This window comes from Moschus berezovskii, chromosome 14, assembly GCF_049115385.1.
Source record: "Moschus berezovskii isolate FMDL1 chromosome 14, NW_MosBer_1.0, whole genome shotgun sequence".
Classification (NCBI taxonomy): domain Eukaryota; kingdom Metazoa; phylum Chordata; class Mammalia; order Artiodactyla; family Moschidae; genus Moschus; species Moschus berezovskii.
This window is the reverse complement of record NC_142473.1, coordinates 62,072,403-62,092,127: the sequence shown is the minus strand read 5'-3', so window position 1 is coordinate 62,092,127 and position 19,725 is coordinate 62,072,403. Positions and strand designations below refer to the sequence as shown.

The window sequence follows — 19,725 nt, the reverse complement described above, 5'->3', positions numbered from 1 at the left end:
CGTGGTGAACATCTCCCTCCTTGACGAAGAATTGGATAGATGAGAGAGTAGATGGTTTCCCAAAACAACCAAGGTTATTCTGCTTCTTGCATTCACATCCCTTTGTGGTATGTATTTGCAGCTTCTCCCACAAAAGGTGGTCTCTACTTCCTCACCCCTTGAGTCTGGGCTAAAACCTCTGACCAAAAAAGCATGAAAACATGGCAGAGATGACACTGTGCTAATTGCTAGCCTAGGTCTCAAGAGGCCTTGTATGTTTCAGCATGCTTTCTGGAGTCCCTGCTACCTGCTACGTGCCTAAGCCTGGGCCAGCCGGGGCAGGGGTTGGGGGGCTGGTGTGTGGGGAGATGGTAGATCAGATGGGGCAGGGACAAGTCATCTCAGCCACCAACTAGGTCCACCAGTCCCTTGCAGACTCAGCAACAGCAGAACTACCCAGCTGAATACAGCCGAAATTGTAAAAACATGTCAATGGCTGTGCTTTTAAGCTGGTAAGTTATGGAGTGGTTTTGTTTGTTGATTTGTTGTTGTTGTTGTTGTTTTTCTGATAGGAATGGTGGCCATGTGACTTTGTGGGAAAAACTCTACATTGTGTTCCCTGGTTTTATTTTCTCTTTCAACTCCCCAGGGAATGTTAAATGTTCAAAAAGACCTCAAGATAGACTGCTGTGGTAAAATGTCTTGGCAAAGCAGTAAGTGCCAATAGTTATTTCCAGGGAGAAATGAAGAAATGTAAAAAAAAAAAAAAATACATGGAAATCTTCTATCCCTTGTGAATGTGAGGCTGTTCAAGATTTAGGTACAGAGATTTTGTGAGTTTCAATTGTGTTTGGAGAAAGATCTACATTAAGACAAATTAGTTAGCGAAACATACAATTTTCTAGGCTAAAATACAGGAGAATATTGGTCCTTGGCCTGGAAAACATGTTGAGGCTCACCTTACCCCAGGTGGATGGTGGAGGGCTGGATAATCAGTGTGAAAGCTTAGCTTCCCAGTTGTGTAAGCCACATTGTTTGCATCGATTTTGTCTTGCACTTGCCAAGTATGTCTGTAAAATACAAGAAACATATGTTTAAAGAGTCTGTCACTAAGCCAGAGGAAATGTGTTAGAATGAACTTGAGACACGGGAGAAATGGAAACTTCATCTTATGAAATAATTACCATAATGACTATGAGCCAGGAAAAGAGTCTGACCTTTCCTTGTCCAAAGTAGCCTTCTCAGAATCAGTTTCTCCTCATTTCACTTCTCCTCTCCAAAAAAAAGAGTACAGAGTTTATAAAGAGGTGTATATGAGATTGTGGGCTTCCCAGGTGGCTCAGTAGTAAAGAATCCTCCTGCCAAATGCAGGAGACACAGGAGACACGAGTTTGATCCTTGGTTCAGGAAGAGCCCCTGGAGGAGGAAATGACAACCCTCTCCAGTATTCTTACCTGGAAAATTCCATGGACAGAGGAGCCTAGCGGGCTACAGTCCATGGGGTCACAAAGAGTCGGACATGACTGAGTGACTGAGCATGCACGCATGCATATGGGATTGTAGGTTACGTTTTTAATAGGTTAATGCATTTAAAATATGAATTATTGAGGCAAAACTTAGAATATGAAATGGCCATTTTAAAATGAAAACTTCATTGGCGTTCAGAACATTCACAATGCTGGTTACAAATGCCTCTGTTTATATAGTTTCAAAACATTTCCATCACCCCAAACTAAAGCCTACTACCCATTATGCAGTTTCTTTCCACTTTGTCACCTTAGTCTCTGACAAATGCCCATCTGCTTTCTATCTCTATTTATATTAAATATATAAAAGCACTTAAATCCATAGGTGCTTTTATATATTTAATATAAATAGAATCATACATGTGACTCATGTGCCTGGCTTCTTTCACTTAATATAATACTTTTGAGATTCATCTATGTTGTAGCGGGTATCAGCACTTCATTCTTTTTTATGCTTGAACAATGTTCTATTGTATGGATATATCACAATGTGTTTATTCATTCATTATTTAATGGACATTTGTGCTGTTTCTACTCTTTGGTTATTGTGAATAGTCCTGGTATGACTATGTGGATTTTCGTGTACATGCATTTATTTGAATAACTATTCTCAATTTGTGGAGGAGTGATATGAAGGAATAGAATTATGGGGTTATATCATAATTCTATCTTTAAGTTTTTGAGGAACCACCAAATTGTTTTCCCCAGCAGCTGAACCATTTTACATTGTCACCAGCAATGTGTGAGGGTTCCAGTGTCTCCACATCCTCACTGTACTTATTTTTTTTTTTTTTAATTATTGTAACTATCTTGGGGTGTGAAGTGGTAGCTCATGGTTTTGCTTTGTAATATCCTTATGGCTAATGATGTTGAGCAACTTTTCCTTGGAAGATGGAAACTATGGTTAAACGGAAGGAAGCTGTGTCTCAAAATAAACCAAAGTTGGTCACTATATACACATGCCATTTTATTGTTGTTACAATGTCCACTTATTATATTATGTTCATGAGTGAGTGAGTGAAAGCTGATCAGTCATGTCTGACTGTTTGCGACCCCGTGGACTATACCATCCATGGAATTCTCCAGGCCAGAATACTGGAGTGGGTAACTGTTCCCTTTTCCAGGGGATCTTCCCAACCCAGGGACTGAACCCAGGTCTCCTGCATTGCAGGTGGGTTCTTTACTAGCTGAGCCATCAGGGAAGCCCTTATGTTTATAGTCATCAAATCATTTTCAATAACTATGTTGAGCAAATCTATTCGATTCCAGGTATTGTTTTAGCATTAGAAATATAGTTGGGAACAAAAAGGACAAATAAGTAATTACCAAATCTATTATCAGATAGAGATAAGTGCTATAAAGAAAATAAAGCAAGTTAAGGAGACAATGCTTGGGGCCAGAAGAGTGTCATGGTAGGAATGATGCTTTGGGAAGTACTCTAGAAAGAGCAGAAATTTTTCATAGAGGCCTGAATTAAATAAGTGAAGGAGAATGTGAATTTCTGAGAGAGGTATTTGAGGCAAGGAAATGTGAAATGAAAAGGTTGGGCTTCTTCCCCATTCTCTGAGATTGAGAATGAAATTAGCTATTTTGGTCTGTATTTTTTTTTTTAATCTAGGGTGGAAAGCCTTGTGTATCTTTCATTAAAGATTAAAGAGCCATGTACATGTGGCCATGAACTGGAAAGAGACCTAGTGAAAGGAGAAGAGGGTATATATAGCCTGCTGCAGCTCATTTCAAGAATGAGTCAGGCAATCCATTATATCGTCATGACTATAGCCAAGAAATACATGTTCTCTATGAAGTTCATGTCATTCCATGGACCATATATAATACAGATTCAGACTATTGTCAACATCAGCATTCCAAGAATAACCAACATGTAGGAAGGGATTTAAGGATACAAAAAAAGCCATTGTATCAAGTTGTAGAAGACATTAGGTCATCTAAGATGATGCTGTTGACCCTGTCAGGAGGAAATGACTTTATTTAGATTTTCTCCCCTAGAGTGATGCTGGTTTTGCCTTGATCCATCTACATTCTCTTTTCTGATTGCTCCTGTGATCAAGGGTAGAGGAACCAAGATTTTCTGTGGCCAGAGCTGGCTGAGATTCAAGGTGTGAACTTCAGCCAGGGAACAGATCTTTTCTTTGACACTAACTGGCTTCCACAGAGATGAGTCTTGTGACTTGGCCTCTTCAGAGCACTTCTCCAGCCCTCTGAGCTAACTGGCAGGGGATAATAAACATTTTTTAGCCCTTAAGTGTCTTAGGCACAGTATGGGATGTATAGCCTAAAAGTCTACACTCACACATAATGATAAATCCCAGGAAAGGAGTTTGCCAGTTCCAAGCATAAAACATTCTCTTAATAGTTATAGCATAAGTCTGGAAAAATCTTAGAAATGTCATTTGATCTACCTTTTTACCTCTTTATGGAAATGAATCATGCCAGGAAGGCTGCTGCTGATTGTCTATGACTCTAAGCTTTCACTTATCCTTTTCAAATCCAAATCTCCAATAAAACACAGCAGAAATAAATGCAAACATGATCCATTGGCCTATGTAGAAAGCATTTTTTAAAAGCCCACTGTGGGCCTTAGTGAGATTAGGGTGTACTTACAACTGCACCTCTCATTAGTGACATATTCTTCGGATCTAAGTAAGGCAACAACTAAAGCAGATTATCAGAAGTTATGATGCAACAGAAGTGGAGGACCAGATTGTTCTAAAGCTGGGGAAGCAGGCTCAGTGTAGCATCTAGATCCAGTGGTATAGACTTGCTTGGCATTGCCCTGGGGCAGGTAATTTTCACTGAACAAATAATACTGTTTTTGCCAAAGACTACATTAAATAAACCTATATATTTTCACTGAGCTGTTCATGTCATTCTGCTGCTGCTGCTGCTGCTAAGTTGCTTCAGTCGTGTCCGACTCTGTGCGACCCCGTAGACAGCAGCCCACCAGGCTCCTCCGTCCTTGGGATTCTCCAGGCAAGAACACTGGAGTGGGTTGCCATTTCCTTCTCCAGTGCGTGAATGTGAAAAGTGAAAGTGAAGTCATTCAGTCCTGTCTGAATCCTAGTGACCCCATGGACTGCAGCCCACCAGGCTCCTCTGTCCATGGGATTTTCCAGGCAAGAGGACTGGAGTGGGGTGCCATTGTCTTCCCCGCATGTCATTCTAAACATTTATTAATAATTAGAACTTTCCCTTATATTTATCATCTATTCAAGAGTTTGTTAAAAGCTTCTGTACATTAAAATCATAATTTTAGGACTATTTCATGGACTTGGTTTGAGTGCTAATTTACTAGATTTACCCTAATCTAAATGACCATTCATAGATACTATGGTATTTCATAACAATAGTGTTTTGTGATGAATTTGAATCCTTCAATATGTATGGAATGCTGACTGTTTGCTTTTGATAGATTTTTTTTCCCTTTATACCCTTGGTGATGAATTTATACTCTTTTGGTTAGTGGCTTATACTTGGAAAATCAAGCTGAATTAATTTGTAATCTTTTTCTTTTTTGAAGTAGTACTTATATGAAAGGATGTTCTAAACCTGCCACCTAGATTTATTGTCCCTAGCAGCTACAATCTGATATTGCAAGTTCTTCCAGTCAGATTAAGAAAGAATGCCCTTTTTGAAACATCATTATATATCCCATTGGGTCAAAAATATAATGGTCATGTATTGTTTTTGTTTTTAAATTTTAACATGGAAAATGCTCTTCTAGTTAAAATAAACTAAAAAGTTGTATAGTTAACTATCCAAAGGAATATTCTACTGCTTATTATTTCTAACTATATTTGTGACATTTCCACATGTGACTTCCTGGATGCAGCACTCTTTAGACCTCTAGTTACTTATGTTTCCAGTACTATTTATTAGGCACATACTAGTGGCCAGGAACTGCGGATGTAGAATTGAATAGACATGGTACTTGCACCTCATGAAACTGATAGTCTATGGGGAAACAAATTAGTGTGAGTTATCTTCCAAAGTTAACTTACAAGATGTTATGAAAGTAAAAAAATGACTATCAAGTAGAGACATGAGATTGTGTGGGATTTACCTAGAAGCATAAAGGTCAGTTCAGTTCAGCTCAGTTCAGTCGCTCAGTCGTGTCTGACTCTTTGCGACCCCATGAATCACAGCACCCCAGGCCTCCCTGTCCATCACCAACTCCTGGAGTTCACTGAAACTCATGTCCATTGAGTCGGTGATGCCATCCATCCATCTCATCCTCTGTCGTCCCCTTCTCCTCCTGCCCCCAATCCTTCCTAGCATCAGACTCTTTTCCAGTGAGTCAATTTGTCGCATGACGTGGCCAAAGTATTGCAGTTTCAGCTTTAGCATCAGTCCTTCCAATGAACACCCAGGATTGATCTCCTTTAGAATGGACTGGTTGGATCTCCTTGAAGTCCAAGGGACTCTCGAGAGTCTTCTCCAGCACCACAGTTCAAAAGCATCAATTCTTCGGTGATCAGCTTTCTTCACAGTCCAACTCTCACATCCATACATGACCACGGGAAAAACCATTGCCTTGACTAGACGGCATAAAGGTCATCTATGAACAAAGCTAGTGGAGGTGATGGGATTCCAGTTGGGCTATTTCAAATCCTAAAAGATGATGCTGGGAAAGTGCTGCACTCAATATGCCAGCAAATCTGGAAAACTCAACAGTGGCTACAGGACTGGAAAAGATCAGTTTTCATTCCCTAAGAAAGGCAATGCCAAAGAATGCTCAAACTACCACACAATTGCACTCATCTCACACGCTAGTAAAGTCATGCTCAAAATTCTCCAAGCCAGGCTTCAGCAATAGGTGAACCATGAACTTCCAGATGTTCAAGCTGGGTTTTAGAAAAGGCAGAGGAACCACAGATCGAACTGCCAACATCCGCTGGATCATGGAAAAAGCAACAGAGTTCCAGATAAACATCTATTTCTGCTTTATTGACTATGCCAAAACCTTTGACTGTGTGGATCACAATAAACTGTGGAAAATTCTGAAAGAGGTGGGAATACCAGACCACCTGACCTGCCTCCTGAGAAATCTGTATGCAGGTCAGGAAGCAACAATTAAAACTGGACATGGAACAACAGACTGGTTCCAAATAGGAAAAGGAGTGCTCGCTTCGGCAGCACATATACCAAATAGGAAAAGGAGTACGTCAAGGCTGTGTATTGTCACCCTGCTTATTTAACTTATATGCAGAGTATATCATAAGAAATGCTGGGTTGGATGAAGTACAAGTGGGAATCAAGATTTCCAGGAGAAATATCAATAACCTCAGATATGCAGATGACACCACCTTTATGGCAGAAAGTGAAGAAGAACTAAAAAGCCTCTTGATGAAAGTGAAAGAGGAGAGTGAAAATGTTGCCTTGAAGCTCAACATTCAGAAAACGAAGATCATGGCATCCAGTCCTATCACTTCATGGCAAATAGATGGAGAAACAGTGGAAACAGTGTCAGACTATATTTTTGGGCTCCAAAATCACTGCAGATGGTGACTGCAGCTATGAAATTAAAAGACGCTTACTCCTTGGAAGGAAAGTTATGACCAACCTAGACAGCATATTAAAAACCAGAGGCATTACTTTGCCAACAAAGGCCTGTCTCATCGAGGCTATGGTTTTTCCAGTAGTCATATATGGATGTGAGAGTTGGACTCTAAATAAAGCTGAGCACCGAAGAATTGATACTTTTGAACTGTGGTGTTGCAGAAGACTCTTGAGAGTCCCTTGGACTGCAAGGAGATCCAACCAGTTCATCCTAAAGGAAATCAGTCCTGAATGTTCTTTGGAAGGACTGATGTTGAAGTTGAAACTCCAATACTTTGGTCACCTGACTCGAAGAGCTGACTCATTTGAAAAGACCCTGATGCTGGGAAAGATTGAAGGCAAGAGGAGAATTGGATGACAGAGGATGAGATGGTTGTATGGCATCACCGACTCAATGGAAATGAGTTTGAGTAAACTCTGGGAGTTATTGATGGACAGGGAGGCCTGGCGTGCTGCACTCTATGGGGTTGCAAAGAGTCGGACATGACTGAGTGACTGAACTGAACTGAACTGATGAGGGTCATCACAGCCAGAAAAAAGTAGCTTATGAGAAGGCCCAGTGGAGGAAGAGAATATGGTCTATCAGAGGATGAGAGAGAGGATGTCAAGTGGGGTGGACCAAGAGGATTTCCTCCATGGCTGTTCTTGGCTTCCCTTCACATTTCTGATTCTCTTATAGCCCTGCAAAGTCTTACCAAAAAAATCTCATTCTATTAGGGTATAGAGATGGACCCTCCAAAGTCATAATACATGGTATCAGCAATTGTGTAGGAGGAAGCAGAGAGAAGGATCTAGATATCTGATGGATCTGGAAAATTCCCAAATCACAAACATATTCACTGGAAAGTGCAGTAGGGCAATTTGAGAATGACAATTAAGTCTGGAAGAGGATTTTCACATTCCAGTATGGCTGAATACAAGAGGTCTATGGTAAGGAGTTGGAATAGTCTGGGCCCCATAAACTCTAAAAACTTACCAAACTACCTTCCATGATAAAGCTCCCTTCTGAGAAAAAAACCCTAAATTGAATACTACAGGGACAAAGGGAAAAGATCTGGATGAAAGCAAAGGAGAAGGACTGGGAGAAGATGAAAAAGAATATCAGACATCATTATGATATCCGGCATAAAACCATAAATTACAAAAGGTTTCTGAACCATATCGCCTTTTAACAGTTAAGAAAACAAATTTTTTATAAAAATGAGCAACATAGAGATGATTAAGGTTTATTTTAATATTTATTTTTTAAAGGGAAAGAATAAATCAAAATAGCACACCCACAGACAATATGTACCAGAAGGATATGACCCCAAAAGATGAGCATAAAATACAATTATCCCTATTTCTAATTTGTTTTCTACATATCCAGAAAACTTTGATACACTACATGAAAGAATAACTTACATAAGAATTAAAAACTAAAAGTGGGGTGAAATACTCAGAAAAGAAAAAAATGAAAAAATTTTTTAAAAAGGAAGGCTAAATTGGAAGAAATGAAAGATCAAATAAACATAAATGGCATTATTTTGAGAGAGGGATAACCTAGGTATGGCATTGGGTTTTTTTTCTTTTTGCAGCTTGAGGCAGTTGTAAAATAACTTAATGTAGCTTTTTACAACTGTGTATTCTGTAGTATTTTTTCATATGGTGAAATTTTAACTGTTAATATTTTTGGCATTGTGCTTTGTATTTTAATATTTAAAAAAACAAATAATGCCTTTTGATAGCTAGAGGATGAAAGGGAGAAGAATTTAAATGTCAAAAAAAGGCAAGAGATAAAAAGTATTGGAGAGAAAGTAACAAATTAAGAGGATAGGCAAAGAAGATTTCAGTTCAGTTCAGTTCAGTTCAGTTGCTCAGTCGTGTCCGACTCTCCGCGACTCAGTTCAGTTCAGTTCAGTCGCTCAGTCGTGTCCGACTCTTAATAGATGTCCTCAGAAGAAGAAACCCAAATTAAAAAACAGCAAGTTATAAAAACTACAATTTAAAATATTCTTAAAATTAAAAAAATTATATTTGACACTTTGCATTGAGAGATTGTCAAACACTCTCTGAAAAGGTTGCCTCAGAGCAACCAATACCAAGACATAGTCTGTAAAATCATTAATCTTGAAAGAAAAAGTCTTCTGAGGAGATCTAGGTAGAAATACCAAATTACTTATAAGGAAAAGAAATTACTAATAAAATCATATGGACATATTAGAGATGCTATAAGCCAAGAATTTGATATTTAGCCAAGCTGATTTTCTAGTATAAAGTTCTTAAGCTGCTTTCAATATGCAAGGATTCAGAGAATATTGTTCCCATGAGTTCTTCCAGAGAAATTTACAAGAGAATGGGCTTCAGGCAACTAACATGAATAGAAATACATTGACTTAGCACTGGTACCGATGAACAAATTTATATTTACAAATAGACTCAATTGTTAGGTAAGGAAAAAAGGTATCAGAAAACGAAAAAGTTGGGAAACCAAATTTTAGTGATAAGGGAGTCACACTGGGGTGATCACACTTTAAACCAGAAAAATATGTAAGTGAATATGGCAGTGAATACCTTAAAATTTAAGGGAGCTATTACATGGGGGGAGAAAAGGAAGGTTTGTGATTGGTTAGGACTTGTGGGTGGGTTATAGAGTGGCTGCCAGTGTCTATTTCTTGACCTGGATGGTATTTAAGAGTGTTTGCCTTAGTAATTCATTAAACTATGCATTTGTTTTAGTGATTTTTCTCTATCCATATTATATTCTACCATGAGAAGTATTTTTTTATAATGTTTTTTAAAGGTTAATAATACTCTCAACAATCAAGTTGAAGATGGGCTTCCCAGGTGGCTTAGTGGTAGAGAATCTGCCTGCCAATAAATGAGATGAGAGTTTGATTCCTGGGTCGGAAAGATCCTGTGGAGGAGGAAATGGCAACCCACTCCGTATTCTTGCCTGAAAAAAAGCCCATGGACAGAGGAGCCTGGCAGGCTGCAGTCCATGGGGTCATGAAGAATCAGACATGACTGAGGACTGAACACACATAAATGATAGGAAGGTGACAACTACCTTTAAAAACGTAAACAGTTATAGCAATTTGCTCCAAAGTTCAAAAGGCCTTAATTATGAAAAACTTAGAATGCAATCCATTGCAAAAAAAAATCTATGAGAATTCCACATTAAGCATATTTAATGGTTTTTTGGGGGGTTGGGGGGAGGAAAACTGCTTAATTTATTTCACCATACAAGAACTGGATGACAGTTCAATTAATAATGTGAAAGATTAAAATATAAATTTCATCTTTTCTTGTAACAAGTTATCTGATTCTTTGTCAGCTGTCATTTTCCCTTTGCATATACTGCTGCTGCTGCTGCTAAGTCACTTCAGTCGTGTCCGACTCTGGATTCTCCAGGCAAGAACACTGGAGTGGGTTGCCATTTCCTTCTCCAATGTGTGAAAGTGAAAAGTGAAAGTGAAGTCGCTCAGTCGTGTCCAACCCTTAGCGACCCCACGGACTGCAGCCTACCAGGCTCCTCCATCCACGGGATTTTCTAGGCAATAGTACTGGAGTGGCTTGCCATTGCCTTCTCCGTTTGCATATACAGATGGCTATAATTTGAGCTTAATAGAGGAGAAGGGAACGAATATTTTGATGCTGTCATTATGGTTTAGTTTGAGAACTTTCCACATAGGCCTGTCAAATTACTTACCTGCCTCTGGGCTTGCAATATGAGTAGAAGCCACATTTGATAGTCAGTGATTATTACGGCACTAGGAACTATGAGAGAATGTTAATAACAACAAACCACCATAGTAGCATGGTGTACAGGCAAGATTGCAGACTGCTGAGTCAAGTAAACCTGAGTTAGCAACTGATTGTTCTGCTTCAGTTTCCCTTTAAAATGGGGATAATGATTCTTATCAGAATTGTCAAGATTCAAGATCATGATGTAAAGCATGGAGTTCAATACTTAGCACATAAAAGGTGCTTAATGGAAAATTATTTTCTCGCATCCCAGTAACAGCGGCTGCTGGTCTTGACATCATAGAGTATTACCAAGGAGGTAACGGGGATCGGAGGGCTTGTGGAGAAGCAACTGCTTTATTAGGGTAGCTTATAAATTTCCTCAAGTGATTTCTAGAGGAGCATGAGACAGAGAAATTATTTTTCCTTTCATTCATGAGATGACCTCATACTCAAGTGGTTTTGTTGGCATTAACTGCAAAACCTAATATTACAGAAGGAACTCCAGGGACTGGCTCTTGGCTAATAACATAAACTGGGATTCACAATGGCTGAAAGAACATAGCATGCTATCCTGCTTAGGAAACCCTAAAACTCAGAAGAGTACACATTTTAAATACCCTCCCTCCCATCCTCAAATACTGTGCTAAATTTAAAACAACTCACCAAGAAATCTCAGTGCCAATTTTTCACAAAGTAGGATGAAATTACAACTCAATTCAGAACTCAGACAAGTTTTCTTCTCAAGTCTGAATTGCTTCTAGGTTGGTTTTTTCTAACTCAGAAGCCATTTTTATTCAAGAAGGGCTGTGTGGTTTTCTGAAGCAATTGCTTGACTAGAAACTTCAGCAAAATGGGTAAACTTGTTTTACCTTTCCCTGCTCAGTTCCCACACATCAGAAATGGTTTCTAGTAACATGTACATCAAGCAAGTAGCTGTTTTAAAGTCAGATTTGGAGGGACTACTGATGGTAAGAGTAATTTCTAAGGGGCCAGATGCCAAAGAATAATCATATTTTCACTCATACATCCTCAATCTCTAAAACAAGTTAATGTGCGAAATGCTGCTGGGCTGGCGTACAGAAATGCTAGCAGAAATCCAGTGAATGCTGGATGGGAGATATACTTGTTTTCCCCAGAGGCCATTTCAATATTGCTAATTCTTAACTGGCCTGGCTGGTGTATTTGACAAACAGCCCAACAGAAACATTTGCTGTTTGATATTTTTTGATTCATCTGATGAAGCCTGCAAGCAAGGCACTCATGCAGATGCAAATGTCAGTGGTAATAGTAGCATTTTACATTTTTTCCAGCAATTTTTCATCCAAAGGCCTCAAAGAGCCTGATAGGTATTAAAACACTCCCTTAGAAAAGAGAAACAAGTCCTCAGCAGAAAAGAATGATAGAACTCTGGGAAATTACATGAGAAGTTTAGACCCGCTTCTCACCTACAAATAGGCAGTGGTGAAGCCATGATTAAGCTCTGTTTCCTTATTGGTCCTATGGGCAGCTATCTGGGCAGTAAGGCAATACAGATGGTCTGGGGTGTTCAGTCCTTAATTCTTTCATAAAATTTTTGAAATGAAGTGTTTCAAAATATTTATATTTTTCCACTATAATTTGTGATCTTATAAGTTTTATTCAATATTTATATCACTTTCATGCTTGTCGCAACAAGATAAAATTTGGCTACCACCAAAATCCAGAAATTTCTTTTTTTTTTAAATTTCTTTCTTACCATCTTTATTTTACTCCTGATGTTACTGTTCCAGAAAAATGTGTTATTATTCTTATTAGTCTAATCCTTGTTGCATGTGTTACTGCCTCTTGCTTGTGCTAGAAAATAACACATTCTTAGAAGAAAGAACTGAACTTTTGGGCTCTGATCTGGAATGAAATCTTGCTAGCTAAGGTTGAAATGTGTGTTCTCTTCTGCCTGACTTTCTGGTGAGTTGTTCATGAGGTTAATTTTCTGAGGACTGATAAATGTCGGTAATGCTAAAAAAGAATTTTTGATGTCTTGATCAAATGGAATTCCTTAACATCATAGCTTATATTCCCTTTCATTAACATGTCCCGAGATAAACGTGCGTGAGGCACCAAACTAGTTCTAAAGAAAGGCGGTGGCCTGATCAGGCCACCATTCCTACCCGCAAGAAGTTCAATATGACAGTAGCAATGACAATGAGATAAACTTATTGTCAAAGGTTGTCCTGGCTAGTAGTAACAGCAGGATAACTAGTTAATACCCGAGGCTAATGGTAAAAACTTTAAAAAATACGATATTGAATCCTCCTCCCCTATCCCGTTGCTGTCACACACACACACATTAGTTGTCCAACTAATTAGAGAAGGAACTCTCAGGTTATGTTTTTTCCTTTTTAGGGAAGACCGTCTGAACTTCTCAATGTTGTCATATATTTTACAGTTTCAAAAGACAATGACCAGCAAACATTACTACAGCCCAACAAACAGTAGTGATATCTTACAATGGAATAGTTCACTTTTTCCACACTATATGCATTATCCATAAAAATGGAATCTCTTACAGGAAACAGAAAAATGCCTAACTAGATGCTATGAATATACGGGAGAGAGGAGACTTTTCAACTCTTTTTTCTGGATAAGCCATTCAGAACGCAAAACTGGCTCCTAGGAAGTGGAGTAAGGTACTTATTAATATTTTGTTTTCTTCTTATGCCCAGGATTGAGAATGAGGTGCTGGCAGAGCTGAGGCTGGGAAAGGGGTTCTCTCCCTTAGAGTCGCAGAGGCTGCTAGAGCAAGGGAAGATGTAGTGTGAGTGATGGTTAGAATAGAGGAAGAGAAAGGTAAGTAGGCAAAGCAAGAAGGGCACAAAAGATCAAAAAGGAGTCAAAAACAGAGGAAGACTTGGAACAGGTTGTTTGTAGACAGGATTAAGGCAGGGAGATGGAAAAGTGAGGGAGGTGCATGCCAGAAAGAAAGGGAAGCATGAAGCGGGGAAAGCAATCCTAGCAAAGTGAGAAAAGAACTGTGGCTGTAGTTGTTCCCTTGCCAGCTTCTCTGGCGGATAAAATGGTTTGCATATATGTTGAGTTAGCTTATGGTGGGGAGAAGGAGCTGTACAGTATTATACAGTTGTAATTATATATGTATGTATTAATATCACACATATTTATATACTGGTAGCCTGTGTAAGTTTGAGGAGCCCTGGCTTCCTTCTCTCCAGTGGCCATAATAGCTGAATATCACCCCATCCTCACCATGCTTTCAGCAGACCAGGAGAGCACCACCCTTTAGCTCTGTGCTACCCTTTAACTACTGTTGGCATATATTGCCTGTCTTGTTCTCTCATTTGTAATGCCAAAAGTCGAGAACTCCTTGATAGTTTATTCCTTGGCTTTATGGGATATGTATTGTTCTATGTGCTTCCCTTGTGGCTCAGCTGGTAAAGAATTCGCCTGCAATGTGGGAGACCTGGGTTCAATCCCTGGATTGGGAAGATCCCCTGGAGAAGGGAAAGGCTACCCACTCCAGTACTCTGGCCTGGAGAATTCCATGGATTGTATAGTCCATGGGGTCAGAAAGAGTTGGACACAACTGAGCAACTTTCACTTATTGTTCTACATTATCTAGATGAAGACAACTCAACTATTTACATTCATCCACATGTAAGAATTGGAGAAGGAAATGGCAACCCACTCCAGTATTCTTGCCTGGAGGATCCCATGGACAGAGGAGGCTGGCAAGGCTACAGTCAGTCCATGGGGCAGTAAGAGTTGGGCACGACTGAAAGACTAAACCACCACCACCACATACAAGCATCACCAAAGATAATTTTCCGTAAATAGAAACCCAAATCTGGCTCACAACAAAATGCTGGTGTGGTGTTTTGCACATGGCAAAGTATTCAATTGTTGCATGGATGTGTAGGACCATGAATACCACCAACCAAGACATTCTCTTTCATTGATTGTACTTATTTTTGGACTTACTCTGTGGGATGCTTCCTTGAATGCTTTATTCTAACTTGACAGTGGCAGTGGAGTGTAATTGACAATGACTATTTTCCACTGTGTTAAATTATGTCATAAAATTCATATAATTTCTTCAATAAAGAAAAGATCCAGAAAGCTATTTTTATTCCTTTGGGGTGGAGGTCAGGGACATGGGATGAGATTTTTGGCATTAACTTGTAAAAACTATGTTGCTCCAAGTCAAAGGTTTGAATCCTCCTGAAAATGTTATCTTTTTACATACTGCTCCACTTGTATGTATATTTGACAAAACTGACAATGGGAGTTTCTTTACCAAATCTTACTCTTTTCTCCCAGGAAAGATTTCATCATTAAGGCAGTAAGGTTACTGAGCATTTCACACGGCTGCATGAAAAAATATCATCTAGATGATGCATAAGAGAAGGCAATGGCAAGCCACTCCAGTACTGTTGCCTAGAAAATCGCATGGACAGAGGAGCCTGGTGGGCTGCAGTCCATGGGGTTGCTACTAGTCGGACACGACTGAACGACTTCACTTTCACTTTTCACTTTCACACATTGGAGAAGGAAATGGCAACCCACTCCAGTGTTCTTGCCTGGAGAATCCCAGGGACGTCGGAGCCTGGTGGGCTGCCGTCTATGGGGTCGCACAGAGTCGGACACGACTGAAGCGACTTAGCAGCAGCAGCAACAGCAGCAGATGATGCATGGTTAAAAAAATGACAAGTATCTGAGAAAATACACATGTAGAACATGATGTAAACTTTACCTTCAAAGCTATTGCCATTTTGATTCAGGTGAATATAATTTTATAATTATGAAATCCTCTAGTAATTATTGCATTCATCTACTGCTTTGCTGCTGCTGCTGCTAAGTCACTTCAGTCGTGTCCGATTCTGTGTGACCCCATAGACGGCAGCCCACCAGGCTCCGCCATCCCTGGGATTCCCCAGGCAAGAACACTGGAGTGGGTATCTACTGCTTTACAGTCGTTTTAAACCTAAATGAGAATTTATTCATTAAATATTTATTCTTTGCCTACTATATACTAAGACTACACAAAGTTCTGGAATCTACTATTTTTATTTATTCAGCCAATCATATAAGAATGGAGATGACAGCCAGAACCCCAAATCAGATACCATAATTCTCAGTTTAGATCCATGCAATTCAAATTTTCTGAACTAGTAATCCTATCTGAAAAGTACTAGGTGGGTATTAGTTTCCCAAGGCAAGCAAGCGTGAAGTAGCAAGCTATTATTGTTTTTGGCATGTGAGTAAGAGTAGAAACCAGGCTCCTTGAAATATCTACCCGGAAAGCAAAGTTTACCTTTAACATTCCTCATTTTCCTTTCTCTGTCCCCCTTGTACTTTAGGCAGTCCCTCATCTCCATTATTTATTGCCTTCATTTATTCTTTCCGTTCACTCACCAACCAGTTATTTTTCAAACAAGAGTAAGGCCAGTAGAGAAATAAAGATATGAAAGGGAGAGACCCTGTATATGGCAGCTACTGATTATGTTATAAAGTTAAGTCATGTCCAGGCATTACCACGGTACCAAGAAGAACATGACAAGTGCCTTTTAGTTACATAATTGTGAGAATTCACAGGTTATAAAGAACCCAAGCTCTATATCAACTGAGACCTGCCTTCTCTTGAACTACCCTTCCTTTCAACCAGAGACTTAAGACCTTTGATGCAAATGAGTATCGCCTGCAGAGTTTCTAAAATTCCTGCTACTCAGGAATTTCAATTCCAAGTCTTGTTTAGAAAAAAAATCTCTGGAGATGGGACTCAGATGTTAGTATTTTTAAATTGGCTATTCCACTGTGCAACCTAGGTTGAGAAACATCATCCTAAATATCTCTTCTTTTAAAAAATCTCATATTACCCTAACTTCAATATAGAAAAGGCAAATAACTTTGGGGAAAACATTCAGTGTTCTCATTCTGTTGACAACCCCCCTCCCAAAGCAAATAAGCAAACAAAATCAAAGCTACAGCAACAATAGCAGCAACAGCAAAACTGTTTTCTGTAAGTTCTTGAAGTTAGGGATTAGAATTTACCAAAAATAAAAAACCACAAAAAAGAGATTTTGGTTATCATTAGTGGAAGAAGAAGTAAAGTAGAAAGAAAGGCATGTCCCGGAGTGTGGTATAGTTGGAGAGATTTAGGGAAGAAATCTGCTGAAGGTGAGATTTAGTAGGTCACCTATTTGGTCAGCAGCTTCCCAGGTGGTGTTATTGGTAAAAAACCTGCCTGCCAATGCAGGGGATATAATAGATGCAGGTTCGATCCCTAGGTTGGGAATATCCCCTGGAGGAGGGCACAGCAACTCACTCCAATATTCTTGCCTAGAGAATTCCATGGACAGAGAAGCCTGGCAGGCTACACAATCCATAGGGGACTTGCATGGAGTTGGACATGGCCTTGCACACACACAATTTGGTCAGAGGCAAAGATCTTGGACGAAGGAAGTGGAATAGTAGTAGGAAGTCTGATTTGTTTTGACAATAAGCCTTTAGTATTTATTCCAGTAAATTGCTCAAGATGAGATCAGTGACTGAGTTATTAAGACTTTGACAAACAAAACAAAACACAAGTCATAAATCAGGACTAAGAATCTGACCCTTAGTGTGATGGATGGGGGTGGGAGTTAGGCAAGCGTAACATAGCCCCCAAATTTGGCCAGTGTAATGAAATTATGAAATGTGTTGGCATCATAGCAAAACTCTGGTGTCAGCAAGTAAAAATGAAGTAAAACAACATAGAAAAGATTGGTTTTGAAGTGGTCTGTTTATCTCCAGTGCCTGAAAGCATCTTTTCCATGTTCTTCCTTTATATTGTTATTGCTAGTGATTAGAAAGCCCAGGGCTTGAACAGACCCAGATTCTAGCTTTGGTTCCTTATTTACTATCTGTAGGACCTTGGGAGTATAGTTTAATTTTCTGGGTCCCAGCTTCCTCTTCAATGAACTCAGAGTTAACATCTATTTCAAAAAGCTGTGAAAAATAAAGAATAAATAATACAGTCAAAGCTCTTAATAATTTCAAGACTCTTTCTCCTTTGTCTGTTTTAACCGCTGATATCTCTAAAGTGAAGTTGCTCTGTTGCGTCTCACTCTTTGCGACCCCAAATGGACTGTAGCCTGCCAGGCTCTGCCGTCCATGGGATTTTCCAGGCAAGAATATTGGAGTGCAATTCCAGGCAAGAATATTTCCTTCTCTAGGGGATCTTCCCAACTCAGGGATAGAACCTGGGTCTTCCACACTGAAGGCAAACTCTTTACTATCTGAACGTGCCCGATCTCATCTGATCTCGGAAGTGAAGCAGGGTCAGGCCTGGTTAGTTATCTCTGAAGACAGCTTCAATTCTTGTAGATATAGAGCAGATAAAAATTTTGTACAACAAACTTGCTGATGGTAAAAGTAACTTCCTGGGGTGGGAATGGAGACTAGGTAATTCAAGCTTAAAGAGGATAGTCTTCTGCCACGAATAAAGTTGTTCAAATCCCTGGGGACTGAATATTTTTTAAACTTTTTGATTTGTTTTATTTTTGGCTGCTCCGGGTTTTCACTGCTGTTCACGGGTTTTTCTGTGGTTACGGTGAGCGGGGGCTACTCTTTGCTGTGATGCATGAGTTTCTCACAGCAGTTTCTTCTCTTGTGGAGCACGGGCACTAGGGCACACAGGCTTCAGTAGATGAGGCACGCAGCTCCATAGTTGTAGCTCCCAGGGTCCAGAGTGCAGGCTCAGCAGTTATGGCACACGGGCTTAGTTACTCCATGGCATGTGAGAATCTTCCCGGGCCAGGGATCAAACCCGTGTCCCCTGCATTGGCAGGCAGTTTCACATCCCCATACCACCAGAGAAGTCTGATTGAAGATTTTTGACCTTCTGATTACCTGCAGATGAGGTCTTGCCCTCGATTAGCTGACCTAGGGGCAAAGTCAAAGACTGGCAGGGCCTTGCAGGTTTGAGGCAGGAGTGGGGACAGAATGTGTGAAACTGGAGTGTGAGAATGTGCTCGCTTCAGGATGCAGCCTGTTTTTTTTTTTTTAAATATCCTGCAGGTTGTTGGCAAGCAGGGGGTTAAGCTCAGTTGTTGCTATATTTGATTTTTCAAGAAAAGTCAGACCCATATTTAATGTTAACTCTCCCAGTTTTTGATGGGAGATGACTAATTTCATTTTCTTTCAATGTTATGTGGGCCAAACAAAACACATCTGAATACTGCCTGTGTGCTACCAGCCTGCGACCTTGGCCTTTTGGAGGTCCTTTTCACTTTTAATGCCCTCTACTCTAAGCCCAGGAATAAGTGTATTCATCTCAAATGACAGGCTTACCCTAATGAATGCCCCCATTTCCAGATAAGTGTTTCCTGTTGTTAGTGTTTTATTATCCATAATTAATGTTACCTTCCAGGCAATTCTTATGCAAACGGCCTTTTGTTCCAAAGTTAAAATCGATTATAATATTTCCTGTTACTTGCTAAAGTGTGTAGACTTAATTTTCTGCTCGTTAGTTTTATCTAACACATCTGCTGGCTGGTTTCACTTCCTCAGGGCCCAACTTAATTTTGCACCAACTCTTGGGAGGTAAAACTTAATCAACTCTCACTTTTGTAAAGCTGAATATTTTTTAAAAATGTTGCAGAAATAGTCTTCTATCTCACCTTTTATGGGCTGCATAGTGTCCTCCCAAAATTCATATGATGAAGTGCTGACCTTCAATGTGACTATATTTGGAGTAAGAGCCTTTAAGGAGGTGATTAAGGTTAAATTAAATATATTTTTTTGGACCAGGGATTGAATCCAGGCCCTCTAAAGTGAGAGTGTGGAGTCCTAATCACTGGACTGACAGGGAACTCCAGGTTACATGAAATCTCAAGGGTGGAGCCCTAGTCCAATAGGACTGATGTCCTTATAAGAGGAAGAG

General features: G+C 39.7%; 1 protein-coding gene across 3 annotated transcripts in view; it reads right to left on the bottom strand.

Annotated features, from left to right (window-relative positions):
- The window catches only part of BBOX1 (gamma-butyrobetaine hydroxylase 1), a 75,127-nt gene that overhangs the window by 18,426 nt on the left and 36,976 nt on the right, over positions 1-19,725 (bottom strand). For all 3 annotated transcript variants that reach the window (XM_055422694.2, XM_055422692.2, XM_055422691.2), the window contains one exon: positions 944-1,049. In XM_055422694.2, the coding sequence (XP_055278669.2) occupies positions 944-1,049 (106 nt within the window). The remainder of the gene's footprint in view (positions 1-943; positions 1,050-19,725) is intronic.